General features: G+C 36.1%; 1 protein-coding gene and 1 pseudogene across 1 annotated transcript in view; both read right to left on the bottom strand.

Annotated features, from left to right (window-relative positions):
- The window catches only part of SPATA1 (spermatogenesis associated 1), a 57,039-nt gene that overhangs the window by 20,194 nt on the left and 12,297 nt on the right, over nt 1-24,548 (bottom strand). Inside the window, exons 3-6 of the mRNA XM_032594330.1 lie at nt 13,178-13,284; nt 11,390-11,507; nt 8,244-8,297; nt 7,921-8,149 (exon numbers count right to left, since the gene is read on the bottom strand). Coding sequence (XP_032450221.1) covers nt 7,921-8,149; nt 8,244-8,297; nt 11,390-11,507; nt 13,178-13,284 — 508 coding nt within the window. The remainder of the gene's footprint in view (nt 1-7,920; nt 8,150-8,243; nt 8,298-11,389; nt 11,508-13,177; nt 13,285-24,548) is intronic.
- On the bottom strand, nt 22,106-22,695 carry LOC115520051 (annotated as a pseudogene).

The following is a 24,548-nucleotide window of genomic DNA, read 5'->3' as shown; positions in this document are numbered from 1 at the left end:
GACACAGAATGTGAAGCAGGGCTCAAACCCACAAACCACAGGATCATGACCTGAAGTCAGATGCTTACCCGACTGAGCCACCCAGGTGCCCCTGCAGATGACATATCTGATGAAGGGTTAGTATCCAAAGTCTGTAAAACTTATCAAATTCAACACTCAAAAAACAAATAATCCAGTTAAGAAATGGGCAGAAGACATGGATAGACATTTTTCCAAAGAAGACAGATGGGTAACAGACACATGAAAAGATGTTCAACATCGCTCATTATCAGGGAAATACAAATCAAAACTACAGTGAGACATCACCTCACACTTGTCAGAATGCCTAAAATTAACAACACAGAAACAACAGATGTTTTCGAGGATGCAGAAAAAGGGGAATACTCTGACCCTGTTGATGGGAATGCAAACTGGTGCAGCCACTCTGGAAGGTGGTATAGAGGTTCCTCAAAAAGTTAAAAATAGAACTGCCCTATGATCCAGCAATTGCACCACTAGGTATTTACCCAAAGGACACATGCACCTCAATGTTTACTGCAGAATTATCAACAATAGCCAAATTATGGAAAGAGCCCAAATGTCCATCAACTGATGAATAGAGAAAGATGTTGTGGTATATATATACAATGAAATATTACTCAGCCATAAAAAAGAATGAAATTTTGCTATTTGTGATGATGTGGTTGGAGCTGGAGTGTATTATGCTAAGAGAAATAAGTCAGAGAAAGACAAATACTGTATGATCTCACTCATGTGGAATTTAAAAAATGAAACAGATAAACACGGGGGGAAAAAGAGAGAGGCAAACCATAAAACTCTTAACTATGGAGAACAAACTGAGGGTTACTGGAGGGGTGTTGGGTGGGAAATGGGCTAAAAGGGTGATGGCCATTAAGGAGGGCACTTGTTGTGATGAGCACTGGATGTTATATGTAAGTGATGAATCACTAAATTCTACTCCTGAAACTAATAATTACACTATATATTAACTAACTAGAATTTAAATAAAAACTTGAAACAAAGAAAATTAATATGGCTTCCCATTGCTTAAACATTCCTTAGTTTTGGAACCAAGGCTCTTGCAGTTCAAGTTTCTACCTACTTCTTCAGTTGTACTTCATGGTACTTCTTCCTCCCCTTTATCCATAAACTATAATAATTATAATAATAATAAGAAGAATAGTATTACTACTAATAATAGCTAAAAGTTACTGAACCAATTACCACATTAAGCAAATCCTGAAAGCCCCATTCATATCATGATCTGTGTGAAGGAAGCCTTCTGGAATTAGGCAGTGAACAATCTGCATGGCCAAACATTTGCAACCCTGGGTTTGAAGTCTGAATATAAAGGGTTCTCAATGCCATCTTAAAGAACTTGGGCCTTTAGTAGTAATCAACGAGTCTTCCAAAGGTTTTTAAGCAGAGAGATAAATAATCCAGCTTGTAACAACAAGAATGATGCTGACTGCACTCTGCAGAATAGACTGGAAAGCAGATTATAAGCAAGGGGGCTACAATACGGTTTTTAAGGTTCCTTTATATATATGTGTGTGTGTGTGTGTGTATATATATATATATTAGTCTACAGTAAGGATTATTTCAAAGCTTAAACAACTGGAAGAGTGATGAAACCAAAGAAGTCAAGAAAGTACACTAGTTTGGGGGCAACAGTGGAGTCAAGTATTAAATATGTTAAAGTTGAGGTATGTCAAAAATGTAGAGGTGTGTAGCACAGACCCATGGGAAAGAACAGAAGACAACTAATGGAAAGAAATACCCACTTCAATATGAAAATGGGTAAAGCATTACTCTTTCCTCCTTCATTAAAGAACTTGTAAAACATACTATGCACATTATTTTAAAAAACTTTTTTTAATGTTTATTTTTGGGAAAGAGAGAGAGACAGAGAGAGACAGAGAGAGAGGGAAACCCAGAATCTGAAGCGGGCTCCAGGCTCTGAGCTGTCAGTACAGAGCCTGACGCGGGGCTTGAACTCACGAGCTGTGAGATCATGACCTGAGCCAAAGTTGGGTGCTTAACAGATTGAGCCACCCAGGTGCCCCACTATGCGCATTGTAACTGTCTATATTTGATAACATAATGTTAGAGTTCAGATATTTTGCATTCTCATGCACCACTAAAGAGTAATTTGGTATTTTAAAGACACTATACAACTACCATCAACAAATGGAAGTGTACATATGGGAAAAAATTTAAGGAACTTTATTCACATCACACATAAAAATTTGTTCCAGGTAGATTAATAAACTGAATTGGAAAAGCAAACCAAAACATGTTTGAAAGACAATACATGACCTCAGGGTAGAAAAGGGATTAAAAAAAAAGACGTAAATAACACTATCCATAAATGAAAATATCAATAAACTTGACTATATTAAAATGTAAGAACTGCAGTTCCATTTGTGCTCAGGATTATAGAAAGATGAAACAATGCTCCCACTGGAACAAGAAGAAAAGGTAAATAATCAATAAAATAATAACTTTTCTTGAATTCATCAGAGAATTATGGTTGCGGGGAATTGAATTCCAATTCCCTCCTAGGAGAAAATGGTTTCATCTTTGGCAGAGCACAGGAGGAAGTGGTAACTGCTATTAAAAGAAATAAGAAAACAGCTAAAATTTTAAGGAATTCTAAAGGCCAGTGTGGGCTACGAGGATAGTTTGGAATCTCTGGGATCTTCAGACACAAAGGGAAGTCAATACTTAATAGCAAATTCCCTTCCAGGTGCGTGTATCATATGCTCACATGAAAGACTAGGGGCAGGGCAGGAGACCTGGCAGGAGAGCCATCAGTGGCAAAAAAGTATGACATTCCATCCTTCTCAACACTCTTCTTTCACACAAAGCAAAAGCCTTAAGCCAATTGGGGAGGAACTGGAAACTCTTCCATCTCAGGACCCAGGCAAAAATGTATTGGTTCTCAAGGAGGAACAGAGACAAAAGCCATGTGCTTTGGAGGAAGAGTAAGTGACTCCCCTTTCAACAATATTAGCTTTGAGAAGTCTTACCACTGAGGAAGGAGTGGAAAACCTCATCACCAGTCCCAGGCAAAGCCTGAAGGAAGGGTAGAAGCAAAAGCTGTAAGGATTATCTTGGCCCCAGGATCATGCACCGATACAAAGCATTGGTTTACTGCCACTGGGTTGGGGAAGGGGGAAGAAACTCTCTCCTAAATATAAAAATTCATTTTTCCCTTACTTTAAAATTCTTTAAAAGATAACAGTGTAAAATAAAAATGGTAAAAATGTATTGTGGAGTTATATACAGAAGTAAAATATATGACAACAGCACAAAGGAATTGGGGGAGAAAACAGAAGTAATACTGCTGTAAGGTTCTTAAATTATATATGAAGTTGTATACAATTTGAAAGTAAACTTCAAATTTAAAGGCGCACTGTATATAGTTTAGAGCAAGAGTAGTAAACTTTTCCTTAAAAGGCCATATAATAAATTTTTCAGGCTTATGGACCACTGAGTCTTTGTCACATCTCCTCAAATCTGTCATTGTAGTATAAAAACAGTCACTGAAAATATGTAAACAAAACGGTATGGCTGTGTTCCAATAAAAGTTTATAAAAAACAATCCATAAGGCATGGATTAAAATAAAATAAAATAGGGGTGCCTGGTTGGCTTAATCAGTGGAGCATGAAACTCTTGATCTTGGGGTTTTGAGTTTGAGCTCCATATTGATATTATAATATTAATATATTATTAATAGAGATTAAAAAGTTTAAATCTTAAAAAAATAAGTATAAATATAGATGTTTGATGACCTCTACCTTATAGCAACCACTAAAAGTTTTCTTTTTTAAAAAAAAATTTTTTTAATGTTTATTTTTGAGAGAGAGACAGACAGAGCATGAGCTGGGGAGGGACAGAGAGAGAGACACACACACAGAATCCAAAGCAGGCTCCAGGCCCTGAGCTGTCAGCACAAAGCCCAACACGGGGCTTGAACCCATGAACCACGAGATCATGATCTGAGCTTAAGTCAGACAGTTAAACTGAGCCACCCAGATGCACCTAAAAGTTTTCTAAAATGAGAAATAACTAATGAGACAATAGTGGAGATAAAATTGAATCACAAAAAACTTCTCAATCAAGAAAGAGGCAAGAAAATGGAAAAATAGAAGATGGAAGAAATGAGACAAATAGAAAATAAATAGCAAGATGGTAGATTTAAGACAAACCACATCAATAATAATTACAATGAATGTAAATGGTCTAAATACCCCTAGTAAAAGATATAGATTGCCAAATTGGACTAAAAAGTAAGATCTAAATACATGCTGTCTATAAGAAACCCACTTTGGATATTCAGTAACAGATAAAACAATGGAGAAAGATATACCATGCAAACACCAATCAAAAAAAAGCTAGAGGGGTGCCTGGGTGGCTCAGTCAAGCCTCTGACTCTTGATCTTGGCTCAGGTCATGATTTCACAGTTCATGGGATCACCCCATCAGTACAGAGTCTGCTTGGGATTCTCTTTTTCCCTCTCTCTCTGCCCCTCCCTCGATCACATGCACATGCCTTTTCTCTCTCAAAATAAATAAACTTAAAAAATAAAAGCTAGAATAATTATATTAATATTAGAGCAATTAACCTTTAAAATAAAAACTATTACCAGAAATAAAGAGAAACATTGTATAATTACATTGGGGTCCGTTTATCAAGAAGACATAATAATCCTAAATGACAGTCATCTAATAACAGCTTCAAATATGTAAAGCAAAACTGATGAAGAGTTGATGTCAACACATTTCTTTGTAATTTTAGAGCATGTTGACAAAATTTAAGAATTCCTTTCATCAAAAGAATCATAAAGAGAATAAAAAGAAGCCACAAACTAAAATCTACAATGAATTATATACAAACATACAAACACACACACACACACACACACACATGCACGCACACATATGGTGGAAAAAACATATATGTATATAAAATGGAGCTATATTTAAAAGAAAGAAAATGGGCAAAACATTTGAATAAAGGCAAATCCAAATGGCCATAAACATATGAAAACATGTTCAACCAAAGAGAACCATTAGAAAAGAAAAGTAAAATATTTGGAATTAAAAATTCAGTGTAAGGATTTAATAGCAGATAAGATACAACTAAAGAGAGAATCAGTAAAATAGATTTGGAAGAAAAATCTGCAGAAATTATCTACAACTTAAAGCAGAGAAACAGGAGACCGAAAATATCTGATAGGATGACAAGTTATGGTTCAATAGGAACTTTCAGACATTGCCAATGGGTACAACCACTCTGGAAAACACATGGGCATTATTTGTAAAGCTGAATATGTGCAAACAATGCCAACGCTAGTTACATTCTCTGAGATCCTCATGGACCTATACATTTAAGAGTCATGTAGAAGAATGTACACATTTGTAATATCCCTAAACTGGCAATAAACCAAATGTCTATCATCAGAACAAATAAATTATGGTATAGTCTTATAATGGAATATTACACAACAATGAAAAAAATAGTATTATATGTGAAACATGACTGAATCTTATAATGTTGAGCAAAAGAAACAAGTCAAAAATAAAATACTTTCAATATGAGTCCATCTAAATTAAATTAAAAACATTCAAAACTAGGGGCGCCTGGGTGGCGCAGTCGGTTAAGCGTCCGACTTCAGCCAGGTCACGATCTCGCGCTCCGTGAGTTTGAGCCCCGCGTCAGGCTCTGGGCTGATGGCTCGGAGCCTGGAGCCTGTTTCCGATTCTGTGTCTCCCTCTCTCTCTGCCCCTCCCCCGTTCATGCTCTGTCTCTCTCTGTCCCAAAAATAAATAAAAAGCGTTGAAAAAAAAATTAAAAAAAAAAAAAACATTCAAAACTAAACTATTGTTAAGAAATACATATTTAGGGGCGCCTGGGTGTCTCAGTTGGTTAAGAGTCCTATTTCGGCTCAGCTCATAATCTTTCAGTCTGTGAGTTCGACCCCCATGTTGGACTCTGTTGAAAGCTCAGAGCCTGGAGCCTGCTTCAGATCTGTATCTCCCTCTCTCTCTGCCCCTCCTCCACTCACACTCTGTCTCTGTCTCTCAAAAATGAGTAAATGAAGACAATTTTTTAAAAAAATAAATACATATTCAGTTGGTAAAACTATAAATAAAAGCAAGAAAACAATTATCTCAAAAAATCAAAGTAATAGGTTATTGGGGAAGAAATAAGATGTGACAGAGAAAGACACACAAGGTTGGAAAGTGCTTGTAAGAAAAAGAACAACAAAAAATACAGCCTTAGAAAGAGCCATTAAACTTCTAAAAAATAACAGGACAAATGCACGAAGTACTTAAAAAAATGTTGCTCGCAGCAGTATTCATAATAGCAAAAACACTAACACAGGGTTGGATACATAAATTATACCACAAGGAATTCTATAATGATGTAGATCTATATTTATTGATATGAAATGTTTATGACATATTCTAAAATACAAGAAGAGGCTTTAAGGGTTCATATGTGCCCTCATTTTTAGAAGCCAAAAAATATTTATTATATACAAGAACTGAAAAAAAAATAACTGAAAGAATATATGCCAGAACACCAACAGAAGCCATCTCTGGATGGTGAAATTATTGTTATCTTCTTTATAGTTACTGTTATATCTAGAACTTTTTAAAATGAGCATATGCTGGCCTCTTATAAAGTATAATTAAACTTTTTGAAGTGAAGCACCAAGATATTAATACCATTTAAAAACTACACTTTCACAAAATTCAAGGGTTAAATATTCTCACCAAAGATTGTTTTGGGTTTTGTGCAAATATCATAATTCAAGAATCTGGCCAGTAGCCCAGGATATGAAATATGACACTACTCACAGCTTTATGTGGGGCAATCGCCTACTTCATCAATTACTTGACCTTGTACTTTTCAGGAATACTGGGATTCCACTCTGAACTTTTTTCCCAGGTATTTTTTCCCTTTAACCTTTTAAGTGATATTATGACTGGAAAGCAATATTTAACACTGTAGTAGAGAGAAGACTCGATCAAGAAGGAAGTAAAGATTCTCACTGAGCATCTTGCTGACATCAAATAATAAAGTAGGTGGATCTCATCCACATTTCTCATCAGAAATAGTAAAACACATCAGAAAAGTAAATACTAAGTGGACCTATGATTAAAGGAGGAGTTAAGTTTGAGTTATCATTGGATATAGCATAAACTTAGAATATAAGAATGGTTATAATTGAAGATGGAGAAAAATGTTAGTGGTTAAGAACATCTGTATTTTGCAGCTGTAATGGATGCTGCCATTAACTGGGGGGTGGGGGTCATATCAGTTATAAATATTTAATATATATGCTTTTCCATCACAGTTTATTTCCCATAGGCATTATTTTTTTCAATAGGTTCTTAGACAATAGTTCCACCTTTATATATTTGTTTAATTATCTACCACTTTTTAAGAACTGAATTATCAGTAAATTGATGAAAGTAATCAGATAAAAATTTACAATTCTTTGAAATACAAATGTCGCCCAGCATTAAAATTGTTTTGCTTCTGTTTGATACTATTTTCGTGGCTAAGATCCTTCTCACTTATAGTAATAATACCAGGGTTCTATGCAGTAATCACTTCCTTTCTCCTTCAGCCTTAACTATCTGAAACTATTATAAAAGAAGGTAATGGAGTTTATTCATGTGCTATAAGTATTTTGACTTGATTTTTAACATAGTACTTAAATTGCGTTTTTTTCTCTCACTTGGTGAAACTATTTTTAAAAATCCCCCAATGGACTTGTAGCTTTCCTTTTATACTGCCACATTTGTAAGGCTAGATTTGCCCAGAATTTGCTCACCGACCTGACTACTAAAATGTACTATAATAACCTCTTTGTTTTTCCCATTCCAGTTGAAATCACCTTCTTCTCGATTCTTGTTAAGAAGCTCTTTCAAAGTGTTTACTAAAAAACTGGGATCTGTTCCAGGTTCTTCCTTCACCAAAGTTACACTAACTGGTCTGTGGATTATTCCATCAGCCTCAGCAACACCGGTATTAGTCTGCCGCTCATCTAAAGAAACTGTTGATGCTGAATAAATATTTCCTAAGTGATCCATTATAGGAAGCAAATACAATTCTGGCTGAAGAGCCTAAAACACATAGGAAATTAAAAAAATTAGCTTGTAATTTAAAAAACAGTTAAGTTAAAACATTAGCATAAGTTTAAAATGTCACATTACATACATATGGAGGAACAAATGACTTGAGTTTCAGTTCTGATTCTTGCTTTGCCTTCACCTAGAAACAAATAAATGAGGAAAAAAATTAAGCTTTTGTATGTTTTCAATTATTTTTAGTCCACTTTTTTTTTTTTGCAGAAGGCACATATTTGTGACATACAAATCAAACTTAAAAGCTGATAACTGAGGTTAGAGTCTAGAAAATGTAGAATATAATCCTATTTCTATTCACTGTACAAAACATAAAAGAAATTCCATGTCATTTAGTCATAATGACTATGGCTATCACTTGCATGGACTCACTATATGCTAAGCACTATTCTAAGTGCCCTACATGTAATAGCTCAGTTAATCTCCACAGTTTCATGTGATGGGCACACGTTTTAGTTCACAGACAACAAGAGTGAGGCAAAGAGAAGTTAAATAACTTGTCCATGATGTTATAACCAGGAAGTTTCCAAGTTGGGACTCAAAACCAGGAAATCTGGCTTCAGAGTCCAAAGCTGTATACTTTATTTCCTAAATATATAACCCATGGAGTTCATCTGTTATTCATCCATCCATCCATTCATTCATTCAACAAATATTGAGGGCATACTATGGGTCAGGCAGTATTCTCTATGGTAGGAGATGCAACAGTAAACAACGCAGAGTTCTTGCTTTCATGTAGCTTCTATTCTACTTACGAGAACAGATGTTAAAGAAACATGATTTAGAACAGTGATATGTGATTTATGAAAACAAAAGAGTGATGGAATACAGAGTAATTTAAGAGTAAGAATATCTAAAAAGTAGGTGGTCAGAGAAGGCCCTTTGGAAAAGATAATACTTGAGCTTGAGACTTGAATTATGAAAAGATGAAGCAAGCTATTTGAAAATCAAGGGGAAGTAATAAATCAGAACAGAGTTTGCTATATTTGAGGACCACACAAAGATTTTTGTGGTTAAAATGGAAAATCAAGGAGAAAAATAGCAGTAGATGAAATCTAAGAAGCAGCTTATTCTTTAGGCCCTCCACATCTCTGGCCTAACCATGGCAAGTCTCCTAGTTATGAACCCTGCCTCTAGTCTCTTAAGGCTCTCATCATGTCACCTTTTGATCAAAAACTCCAATGCTTCAGAAACAAACAAAACTCATTAATCTGGCATTCAAGAACTTCAACAAATGACTTTACAACTTGTTCTCTACTATTTCTTTTCACACCATGTTCCAATTTAAAAAAAGAAAAACTCCACTCTTTCTTAGCTGCCTGCTTTTTCCACTTTGCTGCTCATTCTATTTTCTCTTCTCAGAAAGCTTTCCCCACCCAACATCTTTGCAAGATCAAGTATTTATCTTACAATCTCCAAACTGAATATATCTCTTCTTTGTCAAAGTTCTCCATCTCCCCTCTTCTCCTGCTGGAAGTAATCCCTTTTTCTTCTGAATATACAAAATATGCTAATTTAATTTCTCTCCACCACTACACTGAATACTCTTTAAGGGAAGGATCCATATCCAATTCTTTTTTCTCATTTTGTTTGTAGAAAAACATCAATAAGTATTTGTTGAAAACAGTAAAATATTAGAAGAATTTTGGAAGTTCACTTAAATTACCTTCCAACCTAGGATTCTGTGATTGATATTGTGTAATTTTAGATATCATGAAAAAGAATAAAAAGTTATGAGAACTGTTCTTATTCTTCTTTGAGAAAAACTTAATGAGTAAATTAAGAATCTACCATACTGAATAGAACTCAAGTGACAAAAACTTCAAATCTAGCTGCTGATCCTGAGAATTCCACATAGAAAATTCCTTAATAGTACTACTTTGGAGGGAAATGTTTATTTTTTTTCCATTATCATTCATTATTTGTCCAATAAACATTTAGATGTCTTTAAGAGCTAAACACCTTGCTAGGCACTGTATAAATACAATAATGAATAAAATAAAGTCCCTGCTCACAGGAAGCTATAGTCTAATGGCAGAGTCAGATGTTAAATAAATAATCACATAAATACATAATAGTGACATAATATGTTAACCAGAGTGGAATAGGAATATACTGACTTTTGTTTAAACATGGAAAGTCTTGATTAAAGAAAGAAACCTCATGTTGATATGAGAAACCAGAAACTTTTGAGATCCAATGGCTTAAGAATTAAGAATTTCAGCTGGAGAAACTGAGAAAAGCCTGCCATTAAATCACAGAAACTACAAATAGGATTGTTCAACAGATAATAGCTGAAACCCTCCAAAATATATGTACATATGCTGGAGTCCTATCATTTCACACCAAATGAAGCTAGCTGTGGCCCAAACAATGAGGATCCATTTCTGTCCAGAACACAAGTACTTATTTAAAATGTTTTTAAACCTATCATTTAAATTTAAAAATACATATTACTTATACAATCACATTTTAACTTTGTCTTCCTTTTCTTCCCAAGGAAACGCACACCTGAAAATATCCCCATCATTTTAGTGTCCAATAATATGCTAATAAGACCCATCTTTTTTTTTAATGTTTATTTATTTATTTATTTATTTATTTATTTATTTATTTATTTTTTCAACGTTTATTTATTTCTGGGACAGAGAGAGACAGAGCATGAACGGGGGAGGGGCAGAGAGAGAGGGAGACACAGAATCGGAAACAGGCTCCAGGCTCCGAGCCATCAGCCCAGAGCCTGACGCGGGGCTCGAACTCCCGGACCGCGAGACCGTGACCTGGCTGAAGTCGGACACCTAACCGACTGCGCCACCCAGGCGCCCCTTAATGTTTATTTTTGAGAGAGAGAGAGAGAGAGAGAGAGAGAGAGAGAGAGAGAGAGAGAGAGAACGAGTGGGGAAGGGGTAGAGAGAGAGGGAACAGAGGTTCCAAAAAGGGCTCTGAGCTGACAGCAGTGAGCCAGACGCAGGGCTCGTTCTGAACTCAGGAACCTTAAGATCATCACCTTAGCCCTAGTTGGTTGCTCAACCAACTGAGCCACACAGGTGCCCCACAACCCATCTTTTCTTAATGATCTATGTATTTAGTTATACTGTCATTTCATTATGATTGATATTACTTACCTCATATTAAGAAGCTGAGTTGATAAGCATTTAAGAAACATAATTTCTTAAGGTATGCTTTCTTTAATCAAGAAGAAAAAATAAGAAAACTTACCACAGCTAGATTATTTCCAATGCATTTCAGAAATAAAAATTTTTCTGCAACAGCATCTTCACCAAGGAACTCACCGAGACGCTCTCTCAGGCCTTGTAAAGTAAGGTGAGGAGATACTCTGAAATATGACATTGCTTTATAATGTAAAATGAAATAGGTTTCAGCTATACTACACATTTGATAACATTAGTCAGCTATCTCAAAAATAAATACTAATTTAATATATCATATATGACTTAATATATTGTGGTTTTATATTGCCTGGCACTTTGTAAAACTTCAGGAAATTTTAAAAAATGATTATACAAATAAATACTGTTTATAAAAGCCCCTTCTCAGGGGCGCCTGGGTGGCGCAGTCGGTTAAGCATCCGACTTCAGCCAGGTCACAATCTCGCGGTCCGTGAGTTCGAGCCCCCGGGGTTGGGCTCTGGGCTGATGGCTCAGAGCCTGGAGCCTGTTTCCGATTCTGTGTCTCCCTCTCTCTCTGCCCCTCCCCCGTTCATGCTCTGTCTCTCTCTGTCCCCCAAAAAATAAGTAAAAACGTTGGAAAAAAAAAAAAAAGGCCTTTCTGTACTGAAAGGAAAATGCTTGCCTATTTTTCTCATCCACATCTAAATGGTATTATTTTTTAAAAATCTTTGTTATGGAACTTACATATTTTTTACACATATATTAAAGAATGATTTACCCACAGATAATTATTTTGGAAGTTTGACAAGATTAGCTGGTGCTTAAAAATTTCTTTGATGATCAAATGTTGTCAGACTCTACACTTTTGCTCATTTAGGGATACTTCATCACTCAAAATCTAAAATTTAAAGCCATCATTTATGCTATTTTTTTGAGTTCTTGTTATTCTAGGATCTTATGGGAAACATTATATAACTAATTCATTCAACCAACAAGTATTCACTGAGCACCCAGTATGTGTCAGGCATTGTTCTAAGGAATGGGAATACGGCAATCAACAAGAGAGACAAAAATCTCTGCCCTTACAGACTTTACAATCTAATGATGGGAAAGAAAAAATTAACAAAATAAGAAAAACATATAAATTATAAGACATTGCTAAGTACTATGGAGAAAAGTAAAGCAGAGAAGGAAGCATAGCTACAATTTAAAATATAGTGATCAGAGATCTAAACAAAAAAGTAATATTGGAGTAAAGACCTGAAGATGAGTGAGATAGGATACATAAGGGCTGAAAGAGCATTCTAGATTAAGAGAACAGCAAGTACAAGTGTCCTGAGGTCCATGTCTGATGTGTTCCAGAACAGAAAAGAGACTGGTATGCTTGAAGTGATGGGGAAGATAAGGAATAATGTCATGTATGCTTCTGTGAATGTGAAAATACACATACATGTAAATGTACACACACATATACTTATATTGTTTCTTTTTGAAAAAGTCATTGTGGATACGCTGGTTTAACCACTATTCACAGCTTTCAACAGGTTTCTAATTTCAGATAATTTCTCTCTATATTCTTTTTGTGTGTAACCACAGTAATATACCAGTTATACCTTTTCTGGGTGGCAGTATTATGGTTAAGTGACATCTGTTCCTCCAGTACATATTAACTGTTATATAACATTATTTGTTGATAGTATTAAGTTAGAAACTGGATCCATAACATGGACCAGAATTTTTCACTTATAACCTAAATTTCCAAAAACCAAACAAACAAACAAAAAAAACAAAAAAAAAACAACCCATTTTTCTCTGCAGAAAAAAAAAAAGAGATTGCTTTTTCAGGCACATCATAACATGACCACAAAATACTTGCCTTATAAATCCAGCTGAAATGAATTTGTTAACAACTTCTATTGAAATGGTATTTAGCTTATAGTTCCATGATCCTTCAGGGACATAGAAAACATGAAGTTCCACCAACTGAATAAATTGAGAAGACATCAGTTAAAATATTTTTAAAATGGAAAAAATCAACTGATGTCCTCTAGAATTTTAAAGTTAATAATCATAATTGAAATAAAGATGGAATACATGTATCCTTCTGAACAAACACAAAAAAGAAAATGAAGAGCCAAAATTTTAAGTTGGCTACTTGGCACTTACAGCACATCTTCTCCCTAGAAACAATGTCATAGATGTGGTCTTAAGGTACCATAACATCCCTGACATACAGTGTTCTTTCTGTGGCTTGAAGTAAGAGTTGCAGACCACCAAGATCAGTTTTCTGATTACCAACCTTTCCCTCTCCCTTGATCCCCACCTACTCAGTTCTGTTATAGTGATCTTGTGGAATCCTTACACTTTACATATTGTCTCCCTAACATTGTTGTGATGATTGCTAGTTCTCAGCAACTGCAACTGTGCAATTCTCAACTGTGGTCTGGGAAATAATTTTGTTTCCCAGAATTCTAGGAAGAACCTATTCCTGACAGTGATGGGGGAAGAAATGGTTGTTCTTGTGTAGGGCATGTCTGCCAGCTTAGCTTATCTGTACTTTTAATACCATTTTCTTGGGGGCACCTGGGTGGCACAGTGGATTAAGCGTCCGACTCTTGGTTTGGACTCAGGTCATGATCTCATGGGTTCCTGGGTTTGAGCCCCACATTTGGCCCCACATTAACAGTGCAGGGTGTGCTTAGGATTCTCTCCCCCTCTCTCTCTCTCTCTCTCTCTCTCTCTCTCTCTCTGCCCCTTTCTCGTGCTCTCTCTCCAAATAAAATAAATAAACTTTAAAAAATTAATACTATTTTCTTTTTTTTTTAAACATTAAAAAGCTATTTTTAATGTTTATTTATTTTTGAGAGAAACAGAGCACAAGCAGGGGAAGGGCAAAGAGAGAGGGAGACAAAGAATCTGAAGCAGGCCCCAGGCTCCAAGCTGTCAGCACAGAGCCCGACATGGGGCTAGAACTCATCAACCATGAGTTCATGACGTAAGCCAAAGTCAGACACCCAACCGATTGAGCCACCCAGGTGCCCCAATACCATTTTCTTTTCTATTAATGTTTTGTTAAACCTCAATTAGAATCCTTCCACTTAGATGAATATTTAGATTACCACAACAGAAACAAAACAATTAGAGCAAATATAGTCTTATCTTTTAGTCTAATGAAGTTTGTTATTCATTGCATATTAAAACTCAAATGATTATACTTTACAGTATTAAATACCTGAGTAAAACTTTAAAAATTTGATTATGACCTACCATTAATATTAGTAATTTTTATAGGAGATAAAATTGGTTCTTGAACTGAATGTTTTGCTCAAGTTGTTTTTATAGACCAAGTAAATTACTTCTATACATTTGATGTGTGTATAGATCTGCTGTAGTTTGAAGTTTGCCATATGCTGTATTTTGAATACCAGAGCATTTAAAAGATAATTTCCTAACTATACTATACTATTCACAGCTAACACTACACTATACTATTTTTTTTAAGTTTATTTATTTTGAGAGAGAGAGAGCGCAAGCAGTGTAGGAACAGAGAAAGAGGGAGAGAGAGAATCCCAAGTGTTGGGCTTGAATTCACGAACTGTGAAATCATAACCAGAACCAGAATCAAGAGCCGGACACTTAACGACTGAGCTAACTGGGCACCCCTACACTATACAATTAATACTATAATATTTAATAGCTACATGATTAAATATTTGTAAAACTTTCAGAAGCCTTTAGTAAATATGACCTTATCCTTTATATAAATGCATTAATATTTTACAGGAGAAAAAATATTTATTGAACTAAACATTTTTACTTTGTTTTTATAAACAAAGTAAATTCTGTCAATATTTCTATAATTCATGAACTATAAATCAAAGTGCCTGTATAGATTTAATTCCATAATTGAGTGGGTAGGCAATACAGAGAAAATATAGTTAAAACATTTCTTGGACTTTGAAACATTTTGTAATATAAAATAATTTATAGTGGATTTGTGTTTATTTATTCCCTCAACAAATATTTACTGAATGTCTACCATGTGCCAGCACTGGTCTAGGCATTAGAGATATGCAGTGAGTAAGAAAAAGATCCTTGCTTGTGCCTAACTCTACCTTCAAATGAGGTAACAGGACAAGAAGGAGAGTGAGGCAAGTGAGGCACTCACCTCAGATGCAAAATTTAAGGCTGCAACAAAACCTCCGTAATCAAGATAAATACAACATTAAAAAAAAAAACCTATTCAATGTAAAAACTTTCATGATAAGCAAAATATCAAAAATTTAAATAAAGAGAGAAATTAATACTACTATTACAGCCTTAAGCAAAAGGAAAAATATGAACCTGAATACATGTTTCTTAAAAGAAATACATTTCTGGGGGCACCTGGGTGGCTCAGTTGGTTAAGTGTCTGACTCTTGGTTTCAGCTCAGGTCATGATCTCATGGTTCATGGGTTTGAGCCCCGCACTGGGCTCTGTGCTGATAGCTCAGAGCCTGAAGCCTGCTTCAGATTCTGTGTCTCACTCTCTCTCTGCCCTTCTCCTGCTCACGCTCTCTCTCTCTCAAAAGTAAATAAAACAAAAAACAAACAAAAATTCTTAATGGTTAACTTTTTCCAGAATAACAAAGTAGTTGAAAAAATACTGAGAATTTTACAAGTACATTACTAAAACTCACAACATTATTTTAAGGTTAAATATTCTATTTATACCAAAACATGAATTTATTACAATTTTACTTTTATGGCTTTCATGGAAGCAGCTCATCAATAATATTTTCATCAAAACTACTAACCATTAAAAAATACATTAAAAGGTATATTTATAGGCACATATTTTTGCCTTTTGCCTCAGGTTCCAAAATGGGCTATCAGATTCTGTTTCTCTTTAAAATGCTATTAGGATTTCTTTTGCATCAATTTTTTCATTAAAAAAACTTGTATTGAATTATTTATCTTAATTATGGAGGGGTCTTTTGTGTGTGGGGGGGGGCTGAAATTTTGCACCTCAGGCAAGTGACTCATTTGCCTCAGACTAGACCCAGGTCTGTGAGGACACAGACAATAAACAGTAAATATAAAGCACTGATAAATTATATAGTACATTAGAAAGTGGTCAGTACTGAAAAAAAAAGAATAAGTAGAGCAGGGTGAGGAAAACTGGGAAGATAAAAGAGGAAGTAGGTTTCAGTGTTTTGTTTTGTTTTGTTTTAATTTGAGAGAGAGAGAAAGAGAGGGACTCTCAAGCAGGCTCCAATACAGAACTGTGAGATCATGATCTGAGCCGAAATCAAGAGTTGGTCGCTCAACTAACTGAGCCACCCAGGCGCCCCAGAAAAGGTGAGATTTAAGTAAAGACTGCAGGTGAAGAAGAAATTAGATGAGTGACGATGTAGAAGTAAAAAGTTCCAAGAAGAATTAAAGCAAAGGTCTTAAGGTGAGAAAGTGCTAGTATGATTAAAGCAGAGAGAGTGAGGGAGAGAGTAGTAAAAGATCAAGTAAGAAAAATGAGGAGGACAAGGAACAAATTAAATAGGGTCTTCCAGGTCACTGTAAGCTCTTTATCTTAGAAAATGAGAAGCCAATTCAGGGTTTTAATAGAAGCACATCTGACATTCATTTTAGATTCTTATTATTTTAATATGAAAAATTCTAAACATACATACAAATAAAAGGAATACTACAAACACCCAAATACCTACTACTTAGATTCAAAAGTAAACATCATGCCACATTTACTTCTTCTCCGCCCCCCCCAACCTCTTTTTTTAAAGGCGACTGCCACATGCAGCACCTTATTTGGATGTGTCTGAAGTCTTGGAAACTTGACTACCCTGCCTTCTACAATCGGACCTTGAGAGCTTGTTTGGAGGTTCTAGCAGGGGAGCAGAACTACTTGTATACCCTTTGACTGAAGAATGATCCTCCTCTATAGGGAAGGTCGTCCTCTTCAACCCAGCACACAACTTTTGGAGGGACACATATGGAGTTGTGAGAGAGAAAGGGGACACCCACCTGTCCAGCCAGATCAGTCCAATCAACCTTGGTCATCAATGGGGTGACAGATGTTACAACCAGATTGTCCTCAATCCTCTCTCCCTCCCTTAACAAACCATTCAAAGTAATCAGACATCATGAAAATATAATCCTAAATACTTTCGCATCCATCTCCTAAAAATAAGGACTTGTCTAATTTTTCACATTTTCACATTTAAGAAAATTAACAGTTCCTTAGGGTAAAATAATATCCATTCCACATTCAAATTTCCTTAATTGTCCATTTGTTCTCAGAATGTTTTTCAGTCTAGAATCCAATCAAGGATAACACACTGCATTGGGTTTGTCACATCTTTAAAAATCTTAATCTGCAAGTTTTCCAGACCTTCTCCCCCACCCCCTCTTAATGGCATTAACTTTTTAAAGAGACTGGGTAGTTGTTTTAAAGAATGTTTTGCATTCTGAATTTACCTTATTAACTCCTTAAGATACATTTAACTTAATTCTCCAATTCCTCTCTTTTTTTTAGCATAGTATAGTTTCTTTTTTTAATCTTTTTTTTTATCATGAAAAGTGTATCCTGTAATCTCCATCTCCTATTTTCCTCATTCCACCCCTTGTTTCTATAGTTTTTGTTTTCTATAGCTAAGAGTCTGTTTCTTGGTTTCTTTTTTTCCTTTGTTCATTTGTTTCATTAAATTCCACATACAAATAGGATCACATGGTATTTGTCTTTGACCTATTGTGCTAAGCATTATACTATCTAGCTCTATGCATAGTGTTGCAAATAGAAAGATTTCATTCTTTTTAATGGCTATATAATATCTCATTGTATATGTGTGTGTACATACACACACATATAATCACTTTTTTTATATATGTAAAATCACTCCTTTATCCAATCACCTGAGCTGCTTCCATAATTTGACTATTGTAAATGATGCTGTAATAAACACAGGGGTGCATGTATCCTTTTGAATTAGTGTTTTTGTATTCTTTGGATAAATACCCAGTAGTGAGATTACTGGATTGAAGGATAATTTTATTTTTAATTTTTTTGAGGAATCTTCATAATGTTCTGCACAGTGACTGCACCTATTTACATTCCCACTAGCACTGCAAGAAGTTTTCTTCTCCACATCCTCTCCAACACTTGCTGTTTCTTGTGTTTTCGATTTTAGCCATTCTGACAGGCATCAGGTAATACCTCATTGCAGTTTTGACTTGTATATAACTGATGATGAGTGATGTTGAGCATCTTTTCATGCCTCTGGTGACCATTTGGATGTCTTCTGCCCATTTTTTATTAGATCATTTGTTTGGGGGGTATCGAGTCATATCAGTTCTTTATATATTTTGGATATTAACCCTTTACCAGATGTCATCTGCAAATATCTTTTCCCATTCCATAGGTTGCCTTTTAGTTTTGTTGAATTGTTTCCTTCACTGTGCAGAAGCTTTTTATTTTGATGTAGTCCCAATAGTTCATTTTTGTTTCCCTTGCCTGAGGAGACATATCTAGAAAAATATTGCTATGGCCAATGTCAGAGAAATTACTGCCTAGGTTCTCTTCTAGGATTTTTATGGTTTCAGGTCAGGTCTCACATTTAGGCCTTTAATCCATTTTGAGTTTATTTTTTATGTGGTGAAAGAAAGTGGTCCAGGTTCATTCTTTTGCATGTGGCTGTCCAGTTCTCCCAACACCATTTGTTGAAGATTTTTTTTTCCCATTGAATATTCATTTCTTCTTTGTTGAAGATTAACCATATAATAATGGACTTCTGGCTTTCCTGTTCTATTCCACTGATCTATGTGTCTATTTTTATGTCAGTATTATACTGTTTTAATTGCTACTTCTTTATAATATGACTTGAAATCTGGAATTGTGATTCCTCCAGTTTTGTTTTTGTTTCTCAAGATTGCTTTGGCTATTTGAGGTCTTTTGTGGTTCCATACAAATTTTAGGATTGTTTGTCCTAGTTCTGTGAAAAATGCTATGGGTGGGGCACCTAGGTGCCTCAGTTGATTGTGCATCCGACTCTTGGTTTTGGCTCAGGTCATGATCTCACAATCTGTGAGTTTGAACCCTGTGTTGGGCTCTGCACTGGTGGCGCAGAGACTGCTTGGGATCCTCTCTCCTCTATTTGCCCCTCCCTCCTGCTCGCTCGCACGCACTGTCAAAATAAATAAACATAAAAAAAAATTTGAAAGGGGCTTATAAAAAATTGTTATTTGTATTTTTATGGGGACCGCATTAAACCTGTAGATTGCTTTGGGTAGTTTGGACATTTTAACAATATTTGCTCTTCTAATCCATGAGCATGGGATGTCTTTGTGTCTTCCTGAATTTCTTTTATCAGTGTTTTGTGATTCTCACAGTACAGGTCTTTCACCTCTTTGCTTAAGTTTATTCCTAGATATCGGAGTGTTTTTGGTACAGTTGTATATGGGATTGTTTTCTTAATTTCACTTTCTGCTGCTTCATTATTAGTGTGTAGGAATGGAACAGATTTCTATACATTTATTTTGTATCCTGTGACTTTGCTTGAATTCATTTATGACTTCTAGTAGTTTTTTTTGATGGAGTCTTTAGGGTTTTCTATATATGTCATTTGCAAATAGTGAAAATTATGCTTCTTCCTTACCAATTTGGATGCCTTTTATTTATGTTGTCTAGTTATTGTGGCTAGGACTTCCAGTACTATGTTGAATAGAAGTGATGAGAGTGGATATCCTTATCTTGTTCCTGACCTTAGGGGAAACGCTCTCAGTTTTTCACCATTGAGTACGATGTTGGCTATGGGTTTTTCATATAAGGTCTTCATTATGTTGAAGTATGTTCCCTCTAGACCCACTTTGCAGACAGTTTTTGTCATGAATGGATCTTGTACTTTTTCAGATTTTTTTTTTTTTGCATCTATTGAAATGATATGGTTTTTATCCTTTCTCTTATTGATGTATCATGTTTACTGTTTTGTGAATATTGAATCACCCTTTCATGTCAGGAATAAATCCCACTTGATTATGGTGTATGATTTTTTTAATGTATTGTTGGATTTGGTTTGCTAACATTTTGTTGAGGATTTTTGCATCTATATTCATGAGATATACTGGCCTACAGTTCTTTTTTTCTGGTATCTATTTCCTTTTGATATCAAGGTAATATTGGCTTCATAGAATGAATTTAGAAGTATTCCTTCTTGTATTTTTTGGAATAGTTTGAGAAGAATAGGTATTAACTGTTTAAATGTTTGGTAGAATTTGCTGGTGAAGCCATCTAGTCCTGGACTTTGTTTTTTGGGAGTTTTTTGATTATTGATTTGCTTTCATTGCTGGTAATTGGTCTGGCCAAATTTTCTATTTTTTCCTGCTTTAGTTTTGGTAGGTTATATGTTTTTAGAAATTTATTAATTTAATTTATCCAATTTGTTGGGTGTACAGGCTTCCATAATATTCTGTTACAATTGTTTGTACTTCTGTGGTGTTGGTTGCTATTTCTCCTTTTTCATTAGTGATGTTGTTGACTTGGGTCCTCTCCTTTTTAATGAGTCTTGTTAGAGGTTTATTAATTTTGTTGATCTTTTCAAAGAAAAAGCTCCTGGTTTCATTGATCTATTTATTTTTGTTCTATATCATTTTTTTTTGCTTGTGTTCACTGCGTTTATTACTAATATTAAAAAAAAATGTTAAAAAGAAAAAAAAAATCATTCTCTGTTCTCCAATGGCTCTCATCCTTCCTTCCTGCCCGCACAATCCCTGATCCATTTCCTCAGGGCCAGTTCAAAACTGAGCCTGTGCACTGCCATTTTCACAGAAAACAACCAGTGCCAGGGATGGAGGGAAGAAAGTTAGATGAGGGTGACGGTACTGTCCAGGTTCTACCCAAAGGTAGGCTGGGTGGAGATTCACAGAATTCAGATGAAAGGGCTGGTGGCCTCACAATGACATAGTCTAACTAAAGTGGGCTGGAGAGGAGAGGATAACCCCTCAGAAGCTTTAGAAGATGTCTCATGGGCTTGTGTCAAACCCAGAAAAACCACCCCCAGAATGGGGAGACCAGGGAGGCTGTCTTGCACAAAGTTTCACAATTCTCCCACATTGGGAGGTACGGAAAGTCTAGAGGGCATGAAGTCTCACTCATTTTGGCAGAAAAACTTAAGTCTAGTGTTGGGAAGCCACAAAGCCACGGGCAGAGAGAGGCTACATACAAAGGGATGAACAGTTTCACAAAGCACTGTGGTCAGACCAGACCAGAGCAGTGGGGATCATGCTACTGATACAGAAACTACAAAATCCAAAAGCAGGGAGAGTGGCCTTTCAGGGAGTAACTGCACCAGTCATCCATACTTGACCCCAGGTCAACCTGGTGCGTTTCACAGAGCAACTGGCAACTTTGGGGGTAAGGGTTGTCACATAAAAAGGACTCAAGCAGCTGGAAGGCAATGGTATGAAACTGCTCCAGGGCTCTCAAGAATTGAGGGCAGTACCGGGGGCTGGGTGGACAGATGCACAAGAAACTGCACCAAAGAGGTTTCCTGTTCAGCAGTGAGTTAGTGAGGGGGAAGAGGATCTAGGAGGCAGTTGAAGTGAGCAAAGATGGGGTCCTGAAGACAAGTCTCTAGAGGCTGAATCAGACAAAAGACCACACACTGGGCACCAGTGATGAAACACAACTCTGGACCCCAAATGGGAAGGTCACAGATGGGGGTGGGTGTCACTGTCTGAGGGCAGTGGGTGGAACAGCCTCACAGTAGCCATCATAGGGCCACAAGGAAATATATGGCTGTTAGGTTACAGAGGGCTCCCTTCAGCCTCAATGGGAAGGCACAGTCTCACAGAGGAGGTCCATCGACACCTGGATGGCAGAAGGCACAGAGGTCCTCATATCGACAGTGGCCCTTTTTGGCAAAATGTCAGCAGACAGGGTGGTAGGATTTGTCTTCCATAACTTGGGGGCAATACTTGGGTGGGTAGGTATTTTTGATAAGAGACCAACTTTTGAGCCTTCGAGGACTTCTCTGCTCTTTGTGAAAGCCTCCCCTGAAAGGACCTCCATGGCTTGGTCCAGGAAAAAGGTTCAGTATTGGCCCTCCACCAACCACAACTACATGGGCCACACCTGGGGCCTAGGCCTCCCCAGACTGGGCCTCTGCCCCAGGAAGGAGGTGGGAGACTCAGCAGTGGTTGAATCATTCATCCCCTTGACCCTGGAAGACCTCTGTGAAGAGCTGACTTAGAGTCACCAGGCTTTCCAGTGGCCATGGGAGTAAGGCCCAGAAGGCTGGGTGGTCCAATGGGACTTCCATGCTCCTCATCTCCAGTCTCTTTCCGCTCTGGCAGCAGAGGCTGCTGCAGTGGTGGCTGCTGCTGCTAATTCTGCTTCTTTTGTTTCAACATCATGGTTGTGGCAACGGCTGCTTAAATCATTTATTTCTGCTCTAATCTTTATTATTTCCTTGCTTTTGCGGAGTTTGGGTTTTGTTCTTTTTCTAGCTTGTTTAGGTGTAAGGTTGAGATTTTTCTTGCTTCTTGAGGTAGACCCGTATTCCTATAAACTTCCCTCTTAGGACCACACTTGAGGAAAAGATTTTGGACTATTGTCTTTTCAATTTTCATTTGTTTCCAGGTAATTTTTGCCTTCTTTAATTTCTTGGTTGATCCACTCATTGTTTAGCAGCACGCTATTTTAACCTCAATGTATTTGTGCTCTTTACAGATTTTTTTCCTGTGGTTTTCCAGTTTTAGAGCATTGTGGTCAAAAAAGATGCACAGTAGGACTTTGATTTTTTAAAATTTGTTGAGACTTCTTTTGTGACCTAATCTATCTGGAGAGTGTTCTGTGTGCACTTGAAAAGAATGTGTACTGTTTTAGGATAGAATGTTCTGAATATATGTTAAATCCATCTGGTCCAGTATGTTATTCAAAACCACTATACCTTTGTTGATTTTCTATTTGGATGATTTGTCTGTTGATTTAAGTGGGGTGTTAAAGTGCCCCATTATTGTATTATTATCAATTATTTCCTTTATGCTTGTTATTAACTGTTTTATGTATTTCTGTGCTAAGTTGGGTACATAAATATTATTATATAGTGTCCTTTCTTGTCTTGTTACAGTTGTTTTAAAGTCTTATTTTGTCCAATGTAAGTATTGTTATCCCAGGTTACTTTTGACATCCATTTTCATGATAAATATTTCTCCAGCCCCTCACTTTCAAGCTGCAGGTGTCTTTTGGTCTGAAATGGGTCTCTTGTAGGCAGCATATTGATGGGTCTTGTTAATTTATCCACTCTGTCACTGTATGTCTTTTGATAAGAGCATTTAGTCCATTTACATTCAAAGTAATTATTTATAGGTATGTATTTATTTCCATTGTTATTTGTTTTATGGTTATTTCTACAGATTTTCTTTGATCCTTCTCTTGTTCTCTTTTATAGTGTGTTGGCATTCTTTAGTGATAGACTGGATTCCTTTCTCTTTATTCTTTGCATATGTATTACTGGTTTTTGATTTGTGGTTATTATTAGTTTTGTATATAACATCTTCTGCATATAGCAGTGTATATCAAGTTGATGATCAGTTTAAGTCTAAACCCATTGTTTATCCCCTCACCCCATTTTAGGTATATGGTATCATACTTTACATCTTTTTATTTTATGAGTCCTTTGATATTTATGATATCAATATTATAAAACAGAAATATTTATTTTTACTGCTTTTCTGCTTTCTACTTTCCATACTCTCACTTATGGTCTTCCCTTTCCACTCAAAGAGTCCCCTTTAATATTTCTTGTAGAGCTGGTTTAGTATTCATGAACTCCTTTAGTTTTTGTCTGAGAAACTCTTTCTCTCTCCTTTTATTCTGAATTATAGCCTTGCTGGATAGAATATTCTTGGTTGTAGATTTTTCCTTTCACCACTTTGAATATATCATGCCACTCCCTTCTGGCCTGCAAAGTTTCTGCTGAAAAATTCACTGATGGCCTTATGGGGTTTCCTTTGTATTTAACAGTCTTTTTTTTCCCTCTTGTTGCTTAAAAACTTTTTTCTTTATCACTACTTTTTGCCATTTTAATTACTATGTGTCTTCATGTGGAACTCCTTGGGTTGAATATTTGGAAAGCTCTCTGTGCCTCCTGGATCTGGACATCTATTATCCTCTTCAGAATAGGGAAGTTTTCAGTTATTATTTCTTCAAGTAAATTTTTTGCCCCCTAACCTCTTCTTCTTCTTCTGAGATCCCTTATGAC

The sequence above is a fragment of the Lynx canadensis genome, chromosome C1 (assembly GCF_007474595.2).
Source record: "Lynx canadensis isolate LIC74 chromosome C1, mLynCan4.pri.v2, whole genome shotgun sequence".
Taxonomy (NCBI): domain Eukaryota; kingdom Metazoa; phylum Chordata; class Mammalia; order Carnivora; family Felidae; genus Lynx; species Lynx canadensis.
This window is presented reverse-complemented; position numbering and strand designations above follow the sequence as displayed.